The 25103-nt window shown below is 40.0% G+C and overlaps 1 protein-coding gene and 1 pseudogene across 1 annotated transcript; one reads left to right on the top strand and one right to left on the bottom strand.

Annotated features, from left to right (window-relative positions):
• LOC137765856 (vomeronasal type-2 receptor 1-like) lies at positions 1-25015 on the top strand. Its single transcript, XM_068545634.1, is given in 9 exon segments — positions 1-130; positions 133-232; positions 4874-5165; positions 7675-8524; positions 8527-8546; positions 14406-14633; positions 21988-22081; positions 22084-22110; positions 23928-25015. Coding segments are annotated over 9 exon segments (2829 nt in total).
• On the bottom strand, positions 12596-13547 carry LOC137766647 (RNA-binding protein with serine-rich domain 1-like; annotated as a pseudogene).
• Positions 25016-25103: the final 88 nt, after the last annotated feature.

Here is a 25103-nt window from a genome sequence, read left to right on the forward strand (position 1 = left end):
ATGGCTAGCAGAAAGAAATGCTTGGTTCTAGGACTGCTTGCCTTTTTATGGGCTGAATTGGGCATTGAAGGCAAAGAAGAGGAAGAAGAACAGACCTGTCAGCTGCTGGGCAAGTTTGATTTGAATGGGTATGAAACCATTCACTTGTTATTGGAGGACTGTTTACTCTTCATTCCAGGACCACCCCAGCAAACGATTCTATTTTGGAGCCAGTATCAGCAAAATGTGGAGGGTAAGCCATTCTTTTTTTTTTCTTTTTACATCAGTTGTAGGAGGTGGGGTAAATGAGAGGTGGGTGTGGGAATCAGAGTCTGGAACTGGAGCCATGATGCCAGGCCTGACTTTGACACTGTTTATTTGACTCAGGATAGGTACTTGCTGTTTCTGTGCCTCAACTTCTCCGAGGTAGACGTTCTAGGATTGCTTAGAAACAAGAAAGAAAAAAGACAGGTTTTATATGATATAGAACATTGCTCCTCAGAGGGTGGTCTGTGGGCCATCAGCATCATCTAAGAGCTTGTTAGAAATGTAGAATCTCAGGCTGCATCCCACATCTGCTGAATCAGAATCTGCATTTTGACAAGACCTCCTGATGATTCTTGTACACATTAAGGTTTGAGAAGCATGATGTAGAGTTGTGCAGTGTTGCAGCTTTACTTTGAATTGTTATTAGACTAAAGTCTCCCCAAGTGAAAATACACAGTGCTGGAATGCTGATTTATTTATGAGCTAGTGTTCATGGCAAGATGCCTCCAGTTGGAAGGCTTCTGCCCTACTCCCCTCATCCCAAAATTGTCATGTCAAGAAATGGGATCCATGACTGATAATCTGAATTTGTAAGGAATCCATTGTAAGAAAAGCAAACGTGGGTTATATTTCTGGGTGTGAAACACACACACACTTTTGATATGAAAAGAATGCCAGAAATTAAAGGAAAATTACTGTCCACACTGTTCTACTACCGTAACAAAGCAGCTCTTTCCTTTCATTTCCATATATTCTTTCTCAGCCCTTTATATAAAGGCAACTGTAAATTTTTCATAGTTGTGGCAATAGCATGGACACAGTTTTATATTGGGCATTTTACATCATATCTTAATCACTTCCATGATGCTGCGTGGTAATTATAATTACAAACTCATGCTGTAAAAATTTTGGGAACTTCTTATACAACTAAATCTTTACTGATCATAACTCCTTCCCTCTGGTCATATTTCATGCTACATATTTGAAATAGCACTAAAGGGGTGGATAAACTGTATGCTGGCAAAGGGAAAGGATTGCAGTCAGTCTGTACTTAACTCTTTCCTGGACCTTCTAATTCTTTTCCATTCTTACAGTGAAGCAAAGGGAAGTAGGAAAGAAGCACTTTTGCTCATGGCTACATTATTTAGAGTCAGTTCATTATTTATCAGAGAAGTTTTCACTGATTCAATCTTTAATAACATAAAATGAAAACCAGAGTTTGTCATGGTATAATACACTCATATTTCATCAGTGGAATCACTTAACTTGTTCTTCACCCTTCATTGGAGCTTCTGAAGGTTATCTTCCTAGCAAGGTAAAATAGAAAGGCCAATATACATATTTTTAGTAAAAATCCACCCCCTCATTAAAAAATAGTTTGGTATATCCACTGTGATTGACACAGTGGTGAGAAGTAAGTATGTCCCATTTAAAAAATAATTCACTGTATCAGGGATATTTTGTGGTTTTTTAAAAATTAAATTATTTATTTATTTATTTTGGGCTGTGTTGGGTCTTCATTGCTGCGCATGGGCTTTCTCTAGTTGCAGCGAGTGGGGGCTACTCTTCGTTGCGGAGCACAGCTCTAGGCACGCGGGCTTCGATAGTTGTGGCACGTGGGCTCAGTAGTTGTGGCTCGCGGGCTCTAGAGCACAGGCTCAGTAGTTGGGGCACACGGGCTTAGTTGCTCCACGGCATGTGGGATCTTCCCGGACCAGGGCTCGAACCCATGTCCCCTGCATTAGCAGGCAGATTCTTAACCACTGCGCCACCAGGGAAGTCCCCAGGGATATTTTGATTTCCATCTCTAGTCCACTGTTCTTATTTAATTTTCAGAGTAGTCTGATAGTTGCTTTATATGTTCAGTCCAGGGATCTTAATTGTAATCAGTGGGAGAGAGTGGGTGATGTGTGCTTACTCCATCTTGACTTTAACTCAAAGCCTAAGGATCCTTGAAGAGATTACTTCAGCATCTTCTGACTGCCAGTGTTGCTGCCGAGAAGTCTGATGACATTCTGATTCTTCATATTTTGTATGAAACTTGTTTCACATGATCCAGGGCATCTAAAAAGCCAGTTCCTTGTCCTGAATGTGGATCAGTAACGTAAGGCATCATTGCGGGGATTCTGCTTGTCTCCCAGCTTGTTGACTGAAACCCAAATTGCTCATCTTCATGCCATACAAGCCTAAAACTTACCCAGCACTTAAATCCATACTAAACATATCTATTGGATATTAATAACATTCCATATTTACATTTTTTGATATATTTGCTTCAAAATTAGAGCTATATAATGTCTTTTCACCAATAACCATCAACAGTTTCTATCTATCTGTACCCAATTCCAATGTTCTCCTAGCCTCCCTCCCAATGGGAGAGCCCTCATGGGAGGCCTGGATAGGTGGTACTCAGGAGCTGGGCGTAATCAGATAACAATTTCATTTTGGCATCATTAACGTTTACCTATAACTGATCTAGATATGCAAGTTGGAGTTTGGAGAAGTTTCATTCTGAAACCCACAATTTTAACAGGATACTAGTTTTGGTTGGCCATCAGCCAAAGTGAACAGAAGAGGAAGACTTCTCTTTTATTTTGAAAATGTTGTTCAGAGCAGAGAAGATAGTGAAATGGAGGGAAGAAGGGAGTATTTTAATTCTTGTTTTGGTTGATGTAAACAAAGTTAGGATTTAGAGAAATTTTCTGCGGAACAAAAGGTATACATTGTATAACGATACTGTGAGTATCATAATGGAAATCAACAAATGAAAGAAAAATCATCCCAAATCCCACCCTTTCAGTAATTATCCTGTACTCATTTAAAATTATTACCTGTTGATAGTTATCCTAATGTTCACATAATTTATGTGTAGTTTTAATTATAGTATAGACACAACTTTGCATACAGACTGTTTTACCTAATATTATATGCATGCTGCAGTGTAATTTCTCTAATTATAGTTTTTTAATGATGGAAAATGTTCCTATCAAGTCAATGTACCATAATGAGCATGTAAATTCTTTCCAATTTTTCAATATTATAAATAATTCTAAAATGAACAGTTTGGAACATACCTAGTGTTTTCTTTTGGGAAGAACAGTACCTTCAGATAAATTCTCTGGAATGTAATTATTGATTCAAAGCAGGTGAACATTTTCTACCTCTTGAAATGTATTACTCTCTCACCTGAAAAAAGATATTGCTATATTTATTTCAAAAATGTGTATGCCAATTTGTATGGCCATCCGTGTAAATTTAGAGACCAGTTGTCTTAGGACGATAAAGCCCTTCATGTTCAGACTCCTGATTCTCCAGTCTCCTCTTCCCGTGCCATACCTATTCCTACCCTGTTCTCCAAGTGTCCTGATCTTCCCATTCCTAGAATGTTAGGTTCTCTTGTTGTCATGCCTTCACACATACCATGCCCTCTGCTTGCAGCATTCGTCCCCTGTTTTTATGTTACCCTTCAAGACTTAGCTTGGCTGTTAAGTCCCCCAGGGCAAGGTTCCCCACCCCTTTAACTGCTGGTCCCTCTGTCTACCCTTATCGCTGTGTTTATCGTTTTGTGCATGGCTATTTTTCTGTTTCTTTGCCTAGACACTGCAGTGCCTATCTTTTTCACTGTTGCATTTATAGTGTCTAGCACCAGAACAACTCAGTAACTACGTGTTGAATGAAAGGCAAAGCTAAACTAAACTAAACCACCCAGTTAAAGAGACATGGAGGAAAAATCTAATCTGCCAACAGGGCTATTTGCTATTAGATATTTAATTCAAAAATATTTATTGAGTAAAAGATAGGGAGTTAGATTCTAGAGCTACAGAGGACATTAACAGAAAACATCCTTGAGGTCCTGGCTTTCAAATAGGTTAAAGTTTGGTTAAAACTGGGAAGAAAGAAAGAGAGTTGGAAACAGAATATTTATTTTTAATGGAGAAGAAATTGAAAAAAAATGTGGTGATGGACTAAAGAGAAGTAATTTTCCTTTTTGTGGCTAGGGAATGGAAAGGAGGAGGCATCTTATTCATGGTTAAATGTAAGAATGATAGGAAAGAGACATTTCTTAATTAAAAAATCTCAACACTAACAATCAAATCATGGCAGGAAAAATTATCTATTGGAGTCATAATATATATTGTATATATAAATATTATGTACTGCTTTTATGTAGTCCTATCATAAGTATTTTCATGTATTTACAAAACTTTTATTATTATAATTAACATCTAGAAGAAACCAGGAGAAACCTATAGGAAGGTAAGGAAGAGGGAAAGGAGAGTCATAGGGTACCGGGGACTTCCAATGAACGGGGAAAAATATATTGAGGAATTATTGCGTGTTCTGTGTGGTGGAGAGAATTGCGAATGTAAGAATATTTTTGTGAAAAGAGATAATCAGCTGTCCAAAAAGATGCTTCCCAGCCCAAACCAATCAATAATGAATATGATTCATACTTGAACCCTTTAAATTGCAGTATCTTTTTATGAAATATTAACATGCTCACACAAGGCAGGTGCCCCTGACGTTTTGGCAAAATGCTCTCAGCACCAATCCCAGCTAAAAGCTGCTTTCCCCTCCACAGATCCGCCCACTGACTAAAGCCTTACAAAAACTATTTCCTTTTCAGGTTCAACTTCCGGGGATTCCGCTGGATGAAAACCATGATCCACACCATCAAGGAGATTAATGAGAGGAAGGATATTTTGCCCAACATCACTTTGGGCTATCAGATCTCTGATACCTGTTTCACCATCTCCAAATCCGTGGAAGCGGCATTGGTATTCCTCACAGGGCAGGAAGAAAACAAGCCCAGTTTTAGAAACAGCACTGGGGCAATGCTGGCAGGAATTGTTGGAGCAGGTGGACCATCCTTATCAGTTGCTGCTTCAAGAATTCTAGGGTTGTATTACTTACCTCAGGTATTTCAGAATATTGTGCTGGGTACTAACTTATAAAGAAACACAAGGTATGTGAAAATTGCTGCAAAGAGTAAATTAGGTGCTCAGGTGAGGCTGGGATAAGTTGCACAGACAAACAGGATGGTGGTGATGCTGGTGCCCCTAATTACTCTGTTCAGTCTGGCCTCAGCAAGTGTGACTGGTGATTTCAGACTCTTCTACGTCCCTTAGGATCCTGCCTTAGTTTTGAGCTTGAGATTGTAACCCAGTGATTTGTATGTCGACATCTCAGTAGGCAATACACTCGAAAACACTGGGTGAAGCACAGAGTAGGTGATTGAGAAATACTTGTTGGTTGATAGATGGTATAAGGAACTCATTTTGTTTCTGGCCTGTGTTAATACTTATTAATCATGACCCTTTTTGTTCATACGCTAACATACTGAAATGAGCTGGGATGCTAATTTACAGATTATTTTAAATTCAGGGACAGTGACACATTTCAACCTAAGAATAAATGATATTAGGAAGAATGGATGAGGACATGGGGAGGGAGAAGGGTAAGCTGGGATGAAGTGAGAGAGTGGCATGGACATATATACACTACCAAATGTAAAATAGATAGCTAGTGGGAAGCAGCCGCATAGCACAGGGAGATCAGCTCGGTGCTCTGTGACCACCTAGAGGGGTGGGATAGGGTGGGTGGGAGGGAGATGCAAGAGGGAGGAGATATGGGGATATATGTATATGTATAGCTGATTCACTTTGTTATACAGCAGAAACTAACACACCATTGCAAAGCAATTACACTCCAATAAATATGTTAAAAAAAAAAGAAAAGAAAAGAAAATATAAGTAAAGCTCTATATTTATTTCCAGGGGTGGTTCACAAAAATATCAAGTCAGGACTTATTAATGTGAAGGATGATTAAGCTTATTTGTGTTACTGAAGTAATGGGAGAAGTTAAAATAATTGTTAAAAAGTGGCATTTACAAAGTGTGTCTTATAAAGCTGCAAATACAAATGTAGGGGAAACAGGGTAATACTGAGAAACAGAACCAAGAGGAGGGTTCAGGTGACACAGCCGACATCTTCAATGTGGGCTTCATGCAGCTTAGACAAACTGCTGCTGCTGTGAGCTCTGCTTTCCACCAAATACCGACTGTGGTCCAGGCACCTGCTAGAAACCTCTAGGTAGGTCTTCTCATTTAAGTCTTGTAGTAAATCTTCAAAGAGGGTAAAAGAAATCTTACATACAACAGGCACTTTCACGTGTGTTGTCTCATTTAATATGCTGAGCAACCTTCAAATGTAGATGTCATAACCCTGATTTCACTCACGGGGAAACTGTTTTCAGCAGGTTTTAGTATCTTGTCCACAATCTTACACTGATTATGTAGCCGGAATTAGAAATCAGGTGTCTCTGCTTCCTAAATGAGATTCTTTCCTGCATATGGCTTCCATCATGTTCGTGCTTGTGAGGTTCCAGAGAAGAATGTGAACTTTAGCCAGTGGAGTAAGAATAGGACAAAGGATAAAGAGAAAAAGAGGAATAATCTGTCACTTATGAAAGAATTGGCAATCATGGAGCTATGTAATTATAATATAGGAGGTCTTATTGGAGGTGATACGGTAATAACATGGGATGGCAATGGGATGGGATAGGAGAGAATGTGACATATCTTCTTAACTGCAGAGTCGCTGAGGCTGAGAGTAAGGTACAGCAGAAATGTATTTAAGATTGTCAGAAATTCATGTTACCGGCCATTCTACTTTCATTCTTAAGTTCTTGCTGATAGAAAATATGCACAAGGACCACTGGCAAGATGAGAAAAATACCTCTTCATTTATCTAGCAAGTGCCTATAAAATGAGGGCCTCTAGTAACTCTGTTGGAGAATAAGACTTAAACCTGAGGTGGAAGTGGAGTTTCCTACCATCTTTCTCAGTCTAAGTCTTAGGACTTAAATACACAGAAGTCCTGGCAGAGAGAAACAAGGAAAGAGAAGAGGAGAGAAAGAGAGAAAGCGGTGGTGACGGAGAGAGAGAGGAAAGAAAAGAAAAGAAAAGAAAGAGGAACTGGGCCTGACAAATAGATTATGAGTCTGCTTACTCCATCATCTGTATGGATGAGGAGTTAGATCAGAGAAAGAGCCTGGATGGCTTGAATCACACACCTAGTCTCAAGAAAACATAGATGAAAGGACTGGTCACTTCCCTTCCAATGCTGTGACCCCGAGTATGAAAAGTGGTGCATTGAATGTCATCACCTTAATAATTAGCTCCTCCAGCTCCTGTGGGGTGGGGTGGGAATAGGGTGGGAATGGGGAGGCCCTAAGCACTCCCTCTAACAGTCCCCACCACCCACGGAGCATGGACAGTAGTAGAAGTCCTTTTGTCTCTGGAAGGGTGTGAGAATAAAGGGAGAACTGTTAAGTTCCCTCCTTCTCCAATACAAATACTCAGAGGTTGTGTAATTTGAGGTTTGGCTATTGCTTTCTAATAACTGCATGAATATTTTCAGTTGTAGGTGGGTTATGCCTCTACCTCCTCACTTCTTAGTGACAAATACCAATTTCCATCCTATCTTCGCACAGTAGCCAGTGATAAGATCCAGTCGGAGGCCATGGTACAACTTATCCAACATTTTGGTTGGGTCTGGATAGGCACCATAGCAGCTGATGATGATTATGGAAAATACGGAGTAAAGATTTTTAAGGAAAAAATGGAGAGTGTCAACCTCTGTGTTGCATTCTCCGAAACCATTCCCAAAGTCCATTCTAATGAGAAAATGCAAAAAGCTATTGATGCTATAAGGAACTCCACTGCCAGAGTCATTGTGCTCTATGCATCTGATATTGACCTAAGTCCTTTCTTGCTGGAAATGGTTTACCGTAGCATAACTGACAGAACACGGATAGCGAGTGAAGCCTGGATCGCCTTGGCTCTCATTGCAAAGCCTGAATATTTCCCGTATTTTGGTGGAAGTATTGGATTTTCAATACCAAGAGCTGATATACTGGGATTAAAAGAATTTCTTTATGATGTACATCCAGGCAAGGATCCAAATGATGTCCTGACCATTGAATTTTGGCAAACTGCTTTTAACTGTACTTGGCCCAATAGTAGAGTTCCATACAACACTGAACATAGAGTGAATATGACTGGTGAAGAGGACAGATTACATGCCATGTCTGATAAATTCTATACTGGAAAGGAGAAGTTGGAAGATCTTAAAAATGCCTATCTGGATGTGTCTCAGCTAAGAATTACACACAATGTCAACCAGATTGTGTATTCTATGGCATATGCCCTGGATCGTCTAAGTAGATGTGAGGAAGGACACTAGCCATACATTCCAGGAAACACCTGTGCATATATACTGATTTTGAGCCTTGGCAGGTAAGTTGTGGTTTGTTTTACTTCATGATATAGTTTGACATAAAAAGCATTCATACAATTAAAACCATTGATCTGCTTTTGTACTTCATAGACATGATTTTATCACATGCCCCCTAAAAGAATGGCTTGCTTATGTTACCTAAATGGGCATTTTAGAGTTTCCATTTGTTAACAGAGTTATTATTAGGTTTCTTGTGAATGATAGAAAACCCCCCAAAACAATGCCTTAAACAAGATAGTTTTTTTTCCTTCACATAAATGAAGTTTGGAGATTAGCATTCTGGGACTGAAAGAGTGGCTTAGGGATTAAGGTTCCTTCTACCTTGTCATTTCATCACTCTGAATCTGTGGGTTCACCTCATAATTCCGTATGGCTACTTGGGCTTCAACCATCATGTCCACACTCTAACCAGCAGGAAGGAGAAAGGACAAAGATGCGTATATGGCTCCATTTAAGGACATTTCCTGGGAATTACGTACAATTCTCCTTACATCCCATTAGCCAGGATCTAGTTATATGGTCACATGTAGCTGCAGGGGAAACTGGAAAATGTAGTCTTTGTGCAGTGTCAGAGGGGCCATGCTAGGGCGTGAAGGCCAGGAGGTGAAGGTTATTAGGACCACCTTGGAGATTGGCTCTCACATCTCCTGTCTTAGGTCTGACGTCCCAGCAATTCATGTTGGGACACAGAAGCCCTAATGGTCTCACCAAGATGCACACCTAATCAGAGGGCTCCTCTGCTTACATCCTTCAATACCTCCCCTCTCCTATAAAGGATAAAGCACGAGCACCCCTGGTCTGACACTGTCAGCCCTCTACGATCTAGGCCGTCAGCATCTCTGACTCCATTGCTCTTTCCATGACCCTCACCACTTTATTTTCCAGCAACACCGAATTGCTTGTCCCAACAGGGTCCACAGTGGCTGGAACCACTGCATCTTCACTTTTATTTTTGTTTTCAAATTGATCCCACAATGCACTTAGTTTTGTATCTCTTTAGCCTCCACCAATCTGTGACAGTTCCTCATTCTTTCCTTTTTTTTTAATGAACATGATACTTTTCATAAGTACTGGGAAGCTATTTATAACATGTTTTGCAATTTATGTTTGTCTAATTTTTTTCCTCATGATTACATTTAGGTTATGCATTTCTGGCAATAATACTGTAAAAGTGATATGTATCCTTTTCTATGTCTCATATCAGGAGGTACATGATGTCACTATGTCTCATTAATGGTGACATTAACTTTGATTACTTAGTGACAGTGATGTCACCATGTTTTTCCATTATAAAGTTACTATGTTTCCCTTTGTAATTAATAATTATATTGTGAGGCAATATTTTGAAGCTCTGAAAATATTCTGTTTTTCGTAATGCTTTGATCCACAAAGTTTAGCATCCTTTGATGATGATGATTGCCTGAAACAACTATTACTGTGTTATTTTTAAAATGGTGATTTTTTTTCTATTTCCCTCATTCCTTCTACATTTATTAAATGGAGTTATACTTTTCCCTCACTAATTTATTTGCATCACATGGACTCATGGATATACTGTTCTATGAGTATAATAATTCATAACTATCATTATGCATTTTGTTGCTCAAAATTCTCCAGGTTCGGCAATTGGGAGCCACTTTGAGTAGGCTCCTATTTCGTTTTGACATGTCACTGTAATTTCTGATTAATTTACTTTCTGGAACGCTAAGATGTTCCAGGCTTGTCTTGCATTTCTCTGCCCCAGTCTTGAAGTAGCCATTTCTCCAGAGTCCTATTTCCATTTACTGGAGAATGGAGTTTAGAAAGCATGATCTGAGTACTAAGTTGTTCATCAGTACTAGGGAAATTGTGGTAAATTCAAAATGAGAAATTAAGTTATGCTATAGGTGAGTTCTTTCATTTTAAAAGAAATCCTCTGAGTACTTATTTTTTAACAAAAAGGATCTTTTTATATGGTAAACAACAATGCTCTAATTTATTATTTGAAGATTTCAATATTACAATTTAAATTTGCTCAAAAAGCAACAAATATGTGTTAGGATTGCAGAGAAAAGAGTTTTTAGGGAGGGTCAAGGGACCACATAGTGTCAGGGTGAATGGTGGTGGTGTAGTCCAAGAGAGAATTCATGCTCCTTGACACATTCCCTGAATGATGTAAGTAAAAACTGAAAAGCAAGACCTCACGGTAGAGAGAGTTAATAGGCACATTTAAGGATGCTTCATAAATGCATCAAAAAGTAAAAAATTGTGATTTATTTAAAACCAAAATGATAATGCACTCCATAATCATTTTTCTCAGCTTATCTCATTAGCAGACTTGGTCAGAATATATATATATATATATATATATATATGTAAAACCCTTTTACTCTTGTGGTTTATTTGGACATTTCTAAATTCTTTTGCGTGCCTCGTGGTAGGGAACTGTGTCCTACCATCCAATGATGATAAGCAGATGGAATTATGGAAAGGCTGTAAGGTTGTAGCCTTTGAAAATTTCCTTGCTTCAGTCTTCTGAAGATTGGGAAAGAAATATGTGCCTCTCCCCAGTGGACTTGGCAGTAAAAGTCACTCTGTTGTGAACTCTGATGTAGATTTCATGTTGACTGAGAATAGCATACAGTAAAAGAGGGAGAGATAAAAGGGCAAGTGACCTGGAGTAGCCCTTCTGGTAGATGGTGATTATTATAATACTTACCTTTGTATACTGACTTACTAAAAGCTTCTAGCTATATTACCTTAATCTCTACGACAGAGGTGGGGCAGGGATGATTTCCCTTCTTTTACAGACTGGGAAACTAATGCTTAGTTAGGATATATGACTTGCCTAAGGTTATGTCATTTGACAGAGCCAAAATATGACTCCAAATCATCATACACCATAATTAAGGCTCTTTCTGCTATGTTGTTTCTCTGGTTTGTGGAGGGTTAGGGATTGGACTGGGCCCTCTGGTTGGGAGACAAAAGTCCAGCATGTGGTGCTGACAAAGACCAAGGGCACAGGATATATCTCAGTGCAGACTGGTTACCTTCATACTAAAGAACATATGCTCCTACCCCAGCTAAGGTTGACTGGGTAAAGCAAGAGTATTAGAGGTATTATTTTGTTAGGGGGTTCCTATTGATGTCTGTGAAGTTATTCTGTAGGTGTACAATCAGCTCCATCCACTTTTGTACTCTTAGCAATGGCCTCTTCGGCACACCCTTGTCTCACATATTATTCCCTTGGCTTAGAATCTCTTTGATTCCAGTATTTGTCAGGCAAATTGCTACTATTTATTTTCTTTTTCTGAGCTGCACTCTAATCCTAGGTTTATTCAACACAATTCTTTTCTCTACACAACAAAGTACAAACACAATATTATCTAAAATGCCACAAAGTTACAAAACTCAAAACAGAAAATGTATAGTACTGACTGTACAATAAAAGCCAAAAAAGCAATGTACATGTTGCCAAGGTAACCTGCAGGACCACCATGAATACCAACACAACGGGGGGTGGGGGGGCGATGTTCTGTGATGACCCGACAGAGCTGGCTCTCAACGAGTTTCAGAGAGAAAGGGAGACGTGTGTGTGCATGCACATGAGTACACGTGAAAAGAACCATTTTGGGTATTAGGCCCTAGAGGTCAGAAGAGGACTCAAGCAGAGGGGCAGGGCCAGGCTAACAGGAACGGCAGTTGCGTAAAAGCACACCCTTTCCTGTGGGACCCTGCAGGCCAGCAGGTTAGGGCGCGAGCAGGCCACCAGGTCGGCCCCAGGTCATCTGTGGAACGGGAAAACATGCTCCCAGCCTGGAGCTGTACCACCTCCTGGAGCCCCCTGCTCATCCCTGCTGGCTTTGCCACTAAACTGACTCTCAGGAGCTAGAAATGTGGAGGCTTTCTAGCCAGAAAACTGGAGGGCATCTTTATAAGCGTGACCCCCCAAACCAACAACACTCCTGCAGCCGGAACTCTGCCGCCAGGGGAAATGTAGCAATTACTGCCTTCACCTCCGAAGCCTGCCCCTGAGTGAGGGATTCCTTTCCTACCAATCCTCCTTCGGCTAGAAAAGTGACAAAAGTGAGTTGGATGGGATACAAGACACAGGGCAGAGCTTCGGTGGCCCTGCTTTTCGGGAGGAGTTGGAGCTGGAGCGGCTCCTGTGGCGCCGGCGTACGGGGGACCGCGCCGAGGGGAACGCGACCTTCTCATCCGTGGGGGTGACCTGCGCCACATGGGAGGCGGTGGCAGCACTCTCCTGGGAGGGCTGAATCGCCAGGTGGGGGTGGGGTGGCCGAGGCCAGGGGGCCAGCACAGCGGTGGCAGTGATCTCTTGGCCATCGATGTGTCCTCCGTCCATGTGCTTCAGCACCTTCTCGGCCTCCTCTGGATTCTCGAACTCCACATATGCGTAGCCTGTAGACAGATGGGGGTGCATCCTTTCTACAGGCTCGTCAATCATTTTAATTTTCCCATAGGTGGAGAATATCTCCATGATATGATCCTTGGTCACATTCCTGGTGAGCCTTCCAATGTGCACTGTGGTGGGTTTAGGCGAAGGGCTCTGCCTTTTCCTTTCCTTTTCATCTCTTCTGGGTGGTTTGGATTTGGAGCGGGAACACCGCCTGTTGTCCTGCCTGCGCCGAGAAGGACTCGGAGAGCCAGGCGAGCTGCCGGAGCTGGAGCTGAGGGATGTGCTGGAACTTCCTGAGCGGCTCGATGCTGAAGATGAGCTGGAGCCGCTGCTGGAGCCCGTGCTGGTGCTCGAGCCCGAGCTGGAGGTCGAGCTGAACCGAGACCTGGTGCTGCTGCTACCACTGCCTGTTTCGAATTTTATCCCTGCCACGATCCTTCTCGCTGGACGCCTTGGTGGCCCCCTTATGTTTAGAGCGATCCTTGGACTTCTCATCAGAGCGGTCTTTGCGTTTGGTAGGAGAAGGAGCCCCAGTGCTGGGCTTTGTATTATTTTCTTTGACTGCTAGCAAGCTCTTCTTTTTCACTCCTGATAAATCCATTCTCCCCTTCTGAGGTGTTCAAAACAGCCATGGCGGCCTCACTTATCTGAACTCTCACTTCTAATCGATTGCAATTTCCGCCAAAGTGCAGCATCTTCCAGCCGCCGCACCCTCCTCCCCCTCTCCTCGAGGCCGCACAACACAGAGTACATTGAATTTACTGTTAGTACCTGTTTATTTGTCTAAGCCCTTCTACTGGATTGTGAGCTTTGCAAGGGTGGGTAATGAGTCTTGATCTTCCCGTCTCTAGCCCCTGGCATGCAGGGAAGGGAATGATGGTAGTAGGGTAGACTGGTACCTATTAGTGAAGAAATCTAAGAGGGAATATCCTCTCTTCCCTAGGTTTGTAGGTATTAGGAAATATTAGGCATCACTTTACCTTGGTATAGATCAGTACTGTCCAATAGAAATTTAAAAGCCACACAGGTAATTAAAATTTTTATAGTAACCAAATTAAAAAATAAAAAGGAACAGATGAAATTAAATTTAATGTATTTTATTTAACCCCAAATAATATTTTAACAATTGGTCATAATCATGATAACTTAATATAAAAATAATTACATGAAATTATTAAGGAGAGAGTTTACATTTTTTTGAACTAACTTTTGCAACCCAGTGTGTATTTTACCCTTACAGCCCATCGCAATTTGGCCAGCCACTTTTCAAATTTCAATTGTCATATGTGGCTAGGAGCTGTTGTATTAGATAGCAAAGGTATAGAGGAATAGGAAAAAGTTCAGTCCCATCAATTAGATATGAGTTTTGAGATTATTTTCTTTATAAACCCTGTTTTCTAGGCAATCAAATTTTTACAAATTGTTTTTTTCCCTGTTGTTTTTCCCCCTTTTTTCCTAGTTAATGTATTATTTGAAGACCCTTAAGTTTACAACCCATGATGGAATGAGAATAGAAATTGATGATAATGGAGCTGTGACTGGAAACTATGATATTTTAAATTGGCAATTAGATGATAATGGAGAGATAGCCTTCGTGAAGGTTGGAGAATATATATTCACAAACTCTAAATTTGAACTCGTGATGATTAAGAATGCAACAATATTTTGGAACACTGAATCATCAGAGGTTAGTTACTCTATCTTATTTTGTTTATATATATAGAGAATTGCATTTCTATACTCTTTTAGGTGCTATGGAATATCAGAAACCTAGAGCTGGCTATTCCAAGTTAATTTTCCCAAATAAAATACATATCTTTTCTATATATAGATTCAGATCTTTTGTTTTTGGAACTTTTTTTTGATTATAGTTTTAAATATTAGTTCTATGATTTTGTTTTCCTTCTTCAAGTACTCCAAAGTGTTTGACTTGCTTTGTCTCTTCCTTTTATTCACTTTCTCTCTGATAATTTTTGCTTTATTCTTTATCTCATCCTTATTCTCTTATTGTTTTCCTGCCTTTATTCAATGTCCCTTATTAACTTTTCATTCAAGTATATATATTTTGAACACCTTGTGACTTTTATCTTAATTTCTGAAATAGTTTCTTTCCTGAGATAAATGAACTTTTTTCATTTCTTCCGGTCTTATATCCATTGATGTTTTAAATTTTAAAATATCTGATTCGAGATATTTTTGACATCTACAAGTGCTTTTCTGAGAATACTTAATTGAAGTGCTAGGATATCTATTTAAAGTGTTACAGTATTCTTCTGCTTAATGGTTGTGTGTGTATGTTTTAGAGGGGAATTTTAATTTACTGGAATATTTTTAATTTTATTTATTTATTCATTTATTTATTTACTTATGGCTGTGTTGGGTCTTCGTTTCTGTGCGAGGGCTCTCTCCAGTTGCGGCAAGTGGGGGCCACTCTTCATCGCGGTGCGCGGGCCTCTCACTATCGCGGCCTCTCTTGTTGCGGAGCACAGGCTCCAGACGCACAGGCTCAGTAGTTGTGGCTCACGGGCCCAGTTGCTCTGTGGCATGTGGGATCTTCCCAGACCAGGGCTCGAACCCGTGTCCCCTGCATTGGCAGGCAGACCCTCAACCACTGCGCCACCAGGGAAGCCCTACTGGAATATTTTTTTAAAAATTTTATTGAAGTATTGTTGATTTACAATGTGTTAATTTCTGCTGTACAGCAAAGTGATTCAGTTATATATATATATACTTTTATTTTCCATTATGGTTTATCACAGGATATTGAATATAGTTCCATGTGCTACACAGTAGGACGTTGTTGTTTATCCATCCTATATATAATAGTTTGCGTCTGCTAATCCCAAACTCCCAATCCATCCCTCCCCCACCCCCCTCCCTCTTGGCAACCACAAGTCTGTACTCTGTATCTGTGAGTCTGTTTCTGTTTCACAGATATGTTCATTTGTATCGTATTTCAGATTCCACATATAAGTGATATCATATGGTATTTGTCTTTCTCTTTCTGCAATGAACATTGGGGTGAATGCATCTTTTTGAATTATGGTTTTCTCTGGATATATGCCCAGGAGTGGGATTGCAGGATCATGTGGTAGCTCGATTTTTAGCTTTTTAAAAAAATTTTTTATTGGAGTATAGTTGCTTTACAATGTTGTGTTAGTTTCAGGTGTACAGCAAAGTAAATCAGTTATACATATACATATATGCACTCTTTTTTTTAAGATTCCTTTCCCATATAGGCCATTACAGAGTATTGAGTAGAGTTACCTGTACTATACAGTAGGTCCTTATTAGTTATCTATTTTATATATAGCACTGTGTATATGTCAATCCCAACCTCCCAATTTATCCCTCCCCCCCCCCCATTACCCCCTGGTAACCATAAGTTTGTTTTCTACATCTGTAACTCTATTTCTGTTTTGTAGATAAGTTAATTTGTAGCCTTTTTTAGATTCCCCATATAAGCGATATCATATGATATTTGCCTTTCTCTGTTTGACTTATTTTGCTCAGTATGACAATCTCTAGGTCCATCCATGTTGCTGCAAATGCATTATTATTATTTTTTATGGCTGAGTAGTATTCCATTGTATATATGTACCACATCTTCTTTATCCATTCATCTGTCAAAGGACTTTTAGGTTGCTTCCATGTCCTGGCTATTGTAAATAGAGCTGCAATGAACATTGGGGTGCATGTGTCTTTTTGACTTATGGTTTCCTCTGGGAATATGCCCAGAAGTGGGATTGCTGGGTCATATGGTAGTTCTATTTTTAGTGTTTTAAGGAACCTCCATACTGTTCTCCATAGTGGCTGTATCAATTTACATTCCCACCAACAGTGTAGGAGGGTTCCCTTTTCTCCACATCCTCTTCTGCTGGAATGTTTCGATTTTCATTTTTTGTTTTCTTCCTATAGTAAACTTATATGGAGGCACAATTCTCTCTTTGGTTGTTTTTATGGACAAGGATGTAGGTTTTGGGTGGATCACAAGTCTCTATTTCAAGACTGCCTTCTTCTGTTAGTAGAGTGCAGAGCAATTTATTTAAGAGATAACTTTTGTGTGGAAAGCGAAGGCTTAACGTGTCTTTTGATTTTATGGTTCACTCTTGTTTCTACGGAGTTCTTACTTTTCCTTTCTTACTTTTTACCCTTTCTATCACTTCTCCCTCTGTATACTTTCTGGTCTCACTGCAGGGATGAAACCATCGCTTTGAGTCCCACCTTCAAGACCTTGCTCTATAGCCTGACATTTTCTTTCTAGGAATGATTTTGTCTACTCTCCAATAACCTTAGATTGTCTTCTCCCCCTTACTCTTTTCTGCACAGTTTCCCCAGAGTTCCATCATTTCCCATACACCTAGGGATGAGGAGGGAGCTCTAGAGGTGGCCGTGCTGGAATTTAATGGCTATTTCTCTAGTTATAAGTACTTTGAAATTCATAATATTTTCAGGCTGTTTATGATGCTGAAGTTGTGGGTCATGTGTGGTTTGATTTACTCTTTTTTTTCTTTTAAATCTGTATGGCGTTTTTCAGAGACTGTGTGGAGAGATTCACAGTTTAGTAGTTACCATTACCCTGGGACAACCCAGAAGTCCTTCCCTTCCCTCTCTGACCATAGTTCTGGAGGAACTTTATTTCTTCCTCCTTTTTTTTTTTTCTTATTTATTCCCAGGGTCAAAGAATGCGAAGTAGGATTTACAAGTTCATAATATAATTTGATGTAGGGAACATTAGCTTCCAGTATAGTATATATATATATATATATAGGTGCACAGACATGTCAATAAGCTTTAATATATCATTCAAAAAATCCTTTATTGAGAAACTGTAGGAGAAAAGGGTGAGTTTCATAAATTTCAGAATTCTTTTAAAAAATTGTTTTCAAAATCGTTCTGGAAAGCAGTGGATATGAGGTTTGAAGATTTGGTTGTAAAGTACTTACTCCAGATAAAAAGCTGTTATTTTCATTATTATTGTTATTAATTTTTACTTATTAATAATGAATTGTTATTCATTATTCATTATTATTACAATTTTAATTCCTCCATTTCCTATAGCAACAGGCGGGCCTTGCTCTGCAGAACTGCAGCTCTGAACATTCTAGAAGAGAAGCTAGAGACAGGGTGCCCTGGTTACACAATGTAAAGATAACACCTAGAGAAGCACTGGGGAAACCTCATCGCTTACCAGACTGCTGAACTTTTTACCCTTAATGAAATATTAGTTCTAGGAGAGAAGAACTGTAGGGCTTTTGATATTCTAGTTTAGTGTTTATCTGTAGTGTTACAGTAAACCAATAGGGTGGTAGAATAGCATTGGCAATTTAATCTTCCCTGTGAATCTTCTGGAGGAAGCAGCAGGAGTGAGAGAGAGCTACAAGTGGGTGTCAGGACAGCCAGCAGTTTTTCTTTGCAGCTGCAAGACTTTTTTGGGGGGAGGATGTCTTTCTTCATCTTGTTTCTTATTCATGTATCTTCCCTCTTCTTGTATGGCCCTTTTGACCTGGGATCTGAGATCCCCAAATAGTCTTCTGAATCATACTGGGAAAGGACATAAGAATACAAGAAAATTAAGATTTCCAAGCTCCTGTGCTGTGCCAGATACCAAGGGGATTTTTTTATCTCTTTTTTTGGTCCTTGGTTTTCCATGGGTATCAATAAACATATACAGACTCATGTATACTCACAGATACATACACACATACATACATGCATACACGCTAGTTCCTCCCTTTCTTAACCTGGCCTTAAGCAGCTCTTGAATACATTTTGGCAGGATAAAAATAAAAACTTAGTGTTTGCCACTGTAGGGGCCATAGTTCTTCTGCATTTTATTTCTTTGACTTAGAGCTGCTCTGTCCAATACAGTTGTCCCTAGCCATACGTAGCTTTTAAAATTAAAATTAACTAAAATTAACTAAAATTAAAAATTTGCTTCCTTAGTCACATTAGCTACATTCCAAGTACTCAGCCGCCGCGTGTGGCTAGGGGCTACCATATTGGACAATACAGATATATAAGACTTCCATCATTGCAGAAAGACAGAGCTGCCCTAGGCCTAGCGTATAAACCACCTTCTGTGGCCCAGAGCACTCTCCCTGAATGGGGGCTGAGACTCTTGCCTTTTGTATTCCTGGTGCTAGCCATAGAGCAGGTGCTTAGTATAATGTTTTGCATAAAACAAGAGAAGATGCTATTGCTTGTATAAGCAAAGTTCATAGAACGCTCATTCTACTAAAAATTGATGGAAAAGTAGTAAAATGTACTAGTAGATTTCTATTTTAATAATGTTTCATTAGAGCATAGTAATTTTATTTTTCTCATCTTTATTAAAATTAGGGTTATTTTTGTTTTTTTTAATAAATTTTATTTTATTTTTTCCCCCCGGCCATGCTGTGCGGCTTGTGGGATTTTAGTTCCCTGACCAGGGATTGAACCCATGCCATCATCAGTGAACGTTCGGAGTCCTAACCACTGGACCGCCAGGGAATTCCCAAGATTATATTTGTATAATGAAATTGGTTCAAATGTAATTCAATACAAATTCACTAAGCATGTACTATGAGTCTACCTCTGTGTTAAGCACTGCAAAAAGACCACTGCCCTCGCAGCACTTAAAATCTAATCATTAATTAATTGAACAGATATTTATTGAACACAATATTATATGTGCTAGACACTGTTCTAGGAACTGGGGATGTGTTAACGTACAAAACAGAACAAATCCCTGCCTAATGGGACTAACATTTCAGTGGGAAGAGACCTGCAATATACAAGATAAATAAATAAGTGATACAGTATTTTAATGGATGATAATGTTAGGGAGAGAAAAATAGCAGGGATTGAGATAGAGGGTGCTGGCGGGAGTGGTGTAATCTCACATAGTGTGGTCAGGGAAGGCCTCACTGGGGTGACATTTGAACGAAAACTGAAAAGAAAGTGAATCCATGCATTATCTAGGGGGAAAGCATTCCAAGCAGAGGAAACAGCAACTTTTAAACCCTGAGGTAGGGGTGTTTTTGGCATTTTAGAAGAACAGGAAAGAGTTCAGTGTGGCTGGAAAGAGTGAGAGAGAGAGAGTAGTGGGAGAGGAGGTAAGAGGGGTGAGAGAGGGTCAGATCACATAGAGCCTTGTGGGCTGTTGAAGGACTTTGGCTTTTACTCTGAGTGAAATGGGGAGCCATGGAAGAGTTCTGACAGAGGAGAGTCATGATCCAACTTAGAGTTTAAAGAATTATTCTATCTGCCAAGTTGCAAATAGACTGAAGGGGACAAGAGTAAAATCCACTGGATTTGCTGATGGACTGGCCTTGGAAGTGTCCTGCACCAACAATTAGTAGATGGTATAAGGCATGATTTAACTCATGATAATAAACTGAATCTGGAGGTTGGTAAGCAGATGGGCCTGAGTGAAGGTATGTGTAGGCAAGTAATAGAAGATATGGTTGGAGATGATGGGTGAGACTGGTGGTGTCAGTGACAGAAATAGGGAATTCGGGAGGAGGAATAGGGTAAATGGGGGTAGTTTTGGACATGTTGAATTTGAGGTGATGGTGGAATCTCAGAGTAGGGACATGTTGGGAGTTTAGGATATGGAATTAGAGGTCAGGTGGGAAAAGTTGGTGCTAGAGTCAAGTTTGGGATGTTCTTAGGAAGAGGTGCTGGTTGAAGACAAGAGAATGAATGAGCAGCTTTATATTGAGAGATAAAAGCAGAGGATCAAGGACCAGAGCCAAAAACAAACAAACAAACAAACAAAAAACGCCCACAGTGATGAGGCGGGTAGAGGAAGTAGAACCAACAAAAGAAATAAAAGGACCCAATGGAAGCCAAGGGAGTTGGTCAAGAGTGCCAGATATCCAAGAGAGAGAAAGGAGAATGGTACTAGAGGAAGAGCTGCCAGACTTGGCAAGAAACATTTTAGTGAGGTGAGTGGGCTGGAAGCTAGATCATGAGGGTTGAGAGGGGAAGGGATACTGAGAAACAGAACAAAAAGGCATCAGCTTACTGTGATGATTTTCAAAGAAAGGTATATGGAGAGCGATTTTCAGAACACTGGGTCAGGAGAGAGGAAATATAGTCATTCTGCGGTGATACACACACACACGCATGCACGCATGCATGCATGCGCGCACACGCGCACACAACCCTCTTAAGAAACCTGTCTATTGTGTTTAGCAATACATACTTAAGTAATCTTACATACCATAACTGAGCTCATAGATTTCTGATATTTTCCACTGTTATCTAATTCGGTTTTATCTTGGGAAACTCAACATAGGAAAATTCTTATTTCCAAAATGAATCTTTTCACTTTCCAAAATGAATCTTTGCTTAATGGAGAAATACAGCTTCCCTCCTTTTTAAATAGGAAGCTCCTCGTTTACATTTAGATATAAACCGATTTACAAACATTGCATTTATAGTGGGTTTCAATGTGCACAACCATGTAGAATGTAAAGGGAGACCTATGCTTACCACTGAGTTTTCTAAGCTCTTTTTGTGAGAAAATATTCCAGTGCTGTGCCTTGTCCACTTTTCCTTTTTGCCATACAACTTTCCACATGGAATGGACCTTTCATTGTTATTTTGTACTGATTCTGTATGACACATCTTCAGACTGTGTTGGGATGACCTTGCTGAGAAGAAGTCTTTCTCAGGCACTCAAGATGATTCTTGGGGTCCCCCCTCAAGCAGAAACAGACTTGACAAATTATCCTCTCCTCAGAGCCCCATGGACATGGAGCCTGGTCTGCGTCTTCAAGGTTAGAAAGAGGTTTAGGATTAGCTTTGATAATTTCTAGAATCAACCACAGGACTTTTCTAGAATCCCATTTCTGGAATCAACTACAGGACTTTTAGCAAAATTCCTCTAGGCTTTCCATGTTATTATTCTCTTTGTCTGTTATTCTTGCCCAGCTATCCTGGGTTTCCCAAGATATTGCAAAACTTCCACAGAAATCCAGGTGGAAACTTTCTTAGCCTGGCAAGGTAGAGACAAAGGGCTTTGTTACATGCCTTGTATTTGTCTTTGCTAGCTTCCTCATTCAGTGTGTACTGACCTGTGTCAGCGTGGGACCCGGAAGGGAATTCGTCATGGGGAACCAAGATGTTGCTTTGACTGCATCCTGTGTGTGATGGGCATGTGTCACGGGAACCAGGTAGAGATGGTCATTTTTTTCACTGATATTAAAATGGAAGGGGATTAAACATGTTTGGGCAAAGAGGGCCTTGGGAGCCTTCTTTATAAATAGATGTGAACAACTTATGACAAAAATTATAATCCATCAAACTATTGGATGTTCTGTGCAGTGCAAAAAATTATAACATTGTGTTTTTTTAATATAAATTTGTTTTTATTTATTTATTTTTGGGTCTTCGTTGCTACGTGTGGTCTCTCTCCAGTTGCGGCGAGTGGGGGCTACTCTTCATTGCAGTGCGCAGGCTTCTCATTGCGGTGGCTTCTCTTGTTGCAGAGCATGGGCTCTAGGTGTGCGGGCTTCAGTAGTTGTGGCTCGCAGGCTCTAGAGCGCAGGCTCAGTAGTTGTGGCGCACAGACTTAGTTGCTCCGCGGCATGTGGGATCTTCCTGGACCAGGGCAGTTTTAGTTCCAAAGCTGCTACATTTGGGAAAAAGACCAGCATCCATGAATTTAAGAGGGGAAAAATTTTTTTAAATGAAATGTGAAATATGAATACATGGGTTCACAAAAATAAAAGTATTTAAAATTATTTCATTTTCTGAAATAGGTTAAATATTAGTTATGGAAAAATGTGAATGAGTAGTAAATAAGTGAATTACAGTTCTATGTTTTACAGAGTTATCTCTAATTTAGAAGTATAAGATCTAGAAGTACATCCCTAAAGGCAAAGACCATAATTACTCGATGTTTGTAGGACAAGTGAATTCTATATCTACTGCTCTATGAATTTTTCACTACAACCTGTTGAATTGCTGTTCTTGACCAGAATTTTAGTTGGGCTTGGTATGCTTAGCCCTATGGAGCATGTTGCAGCAGGTTTATTTTTATTTCTACCTTCTGTTAAAGATAACAAATTGTATGTCTCTTGCCAAAAGGCCCTCTATAGCAATTTAGTTAAAAAACGATTTTAAAAATGTAAAATTTTCCACAAATGGAAAACAAGCACAAGGTAATCTGAACAACTCCTTGACCCCATGTGGCCCACTCTCTGCACAGAAACAACAAGAGAAGTCCAATCCAGCAGTCGGAAGTGATTGAAAGAGAATTCCAGTCTTTACCTGCATCTCTCATAGAACAGTGAAGAGATCCATTTCATAATCTACCACAAATTCATCTCAGATTTTTTCTTATGTTGCAATATTCTCCTTTAGAGCCTCTGCCCAGCTAAATGCCCCAAAAGTTTTTTCAACCTTAGTCAACGTGGTTGTTGTTTTTGTTTCCTTTCTTCTAATTCTCAACCTTTCTTTACCTCTTCTCTCAAATCTGCATCTGGAGGGTGAGGAGAGGAAGGCTGAGTGGGCAAAGACAAAATTCTCTTCAGTAGGTGGAGGAGAAGCTGAATGCAAGATTGAAAACCCTGGTATTTTAATCAACCTTAGCCCTGTCACACTACTCTTAATTGTTTCACCTTAGTAGCTTTAATGTTCTCAGATATTTGTGGATTGTTCTCGGGCTTATGAGGGTACACATCTCCCTTCTCAATTAGATAACTGGAAGAAAAAGAAAGAGGCGTCTTACTGAAAAAGGCCCATGCAAGAAGAGCTGAAACCAAGACGGGAGACTGAATTTCCAAAATTGAAATCAATTCTCAATCTGTAATATTAGCTGCACACTCTAAGACCATTTTATCACTGCTTTTTTTTTTGAGATATTATATATTCTCTGTAGAAAATTTCAGTGAGTCTTGCATTAGGCCTTTGGCTCCTCTGGGCTATACGCAGCTGAAGGGGACAAGTGGATTTCTTTGCAGTCAGTCCTCTGTTCTTTGTTCATTAGGTCAAAGGGAGTGTGAACAATGTGGTGAAGACTATTGGTCCAATGCACAAAAGAGCGAGTGTGTGCTGAAAGAGGTGGAGTTCCTTGCTTATGATGAGGTCCTGGGATTCACGCTTGTCATTCTTTCCATCTTTGGGTCACTTGTGGTTTCGGCAGTCACAGTTGTGTATGTGATATACAGACACACTCCGCTCGTGACTGCCAATGACCGGGAGCTGAGCTTTCTCGTTCAGGTTTCTCTTGTCATCACGTTGCTGTCTTCCATGTTCTTCATTGGCAAGCCATACAACTGGTCCTGCATGGCCCATCAGGTCACTCTGGCACTGGGCTTTTCACTTTACCTGTCTTGCATTCTTGGAAAGACTATTTCACTGTTTTTAGCCTACAAAATTTCCAAATCTAAAACCCGACTTATATCCATCCACCCTCTTTATTGGAAAATCAGTGTGCTAATCTCTGTTGTAGTCGAAATTGGCATATGTACAGCCTACTTAGTATTAGAACCCCCAAGGGTGTACAAGAACATGGAATCTCAAAATATAAAGATTATTCTGGAATGTTATGAAGGTTCTATAGAATTTTTGTGCTCTATATTTGGGATGGATGTCTTCTTGGCCTTGCTGTGCTTTCTTACAACCCTTGTGGCTCACCAGTTGCCGGATAATTACTATGAAGGAAAATGCATCACCTTTGGGATGCTGGTCTTTTTTATTGTCTGGATCTCTTTTGTCCCTGCTTACTTGAGCACCAAAGGCAAGTTTAAAGTGGCCGTGGAAATATTTGCAATCTTGGCATCCAGCTATGGTTTATTGGGTTGTATATTTGCTGCCAAGTGCTTCAATATTTTGCTGAGGCCAAAGAGGAACGCGGATGAAATTGTTGGTGGAAGAGTTCCCACTGTAGATAAGAACATCCAACTGACTTCAGCCTCTGTGAGCAGTGAGCTCAACAATACCATGGTGTCAACTGTTCGGATGAGTAGAGTCATGGGTTGCATGTGTCCCTCAGAGCTGCAATGGCGGTATGGTTCAACATTCCCTTTCAGGTGGTTCCCACAGCAGCTGCCTGATGTTCTGGGGTTATTCTGAGAATTTGGGTTCTGGTAGTGTAATCAAAGCATGGCATATGAAATCTCATACCATTTAGCAAGAATTTGAATAACTGTTACTATTTTTT

This window comes from Eschrichtius robustus, chromosome 6 (assembly GCF_028021215.1).
Source record: "Eschrichtius robustus isolate mEscRob2 chromosome 6, mEscRob2.pri, whole genome shotgun sequence".
In the NCBI taxonomy this organism is placed as follows: domain Eukaryota; kingdom Metazoa; phylum Chordata; class Mammalia; order Artiodactyla; family Eschrichtiidae; genus Eschrichtius; species Eschrichtius robustus.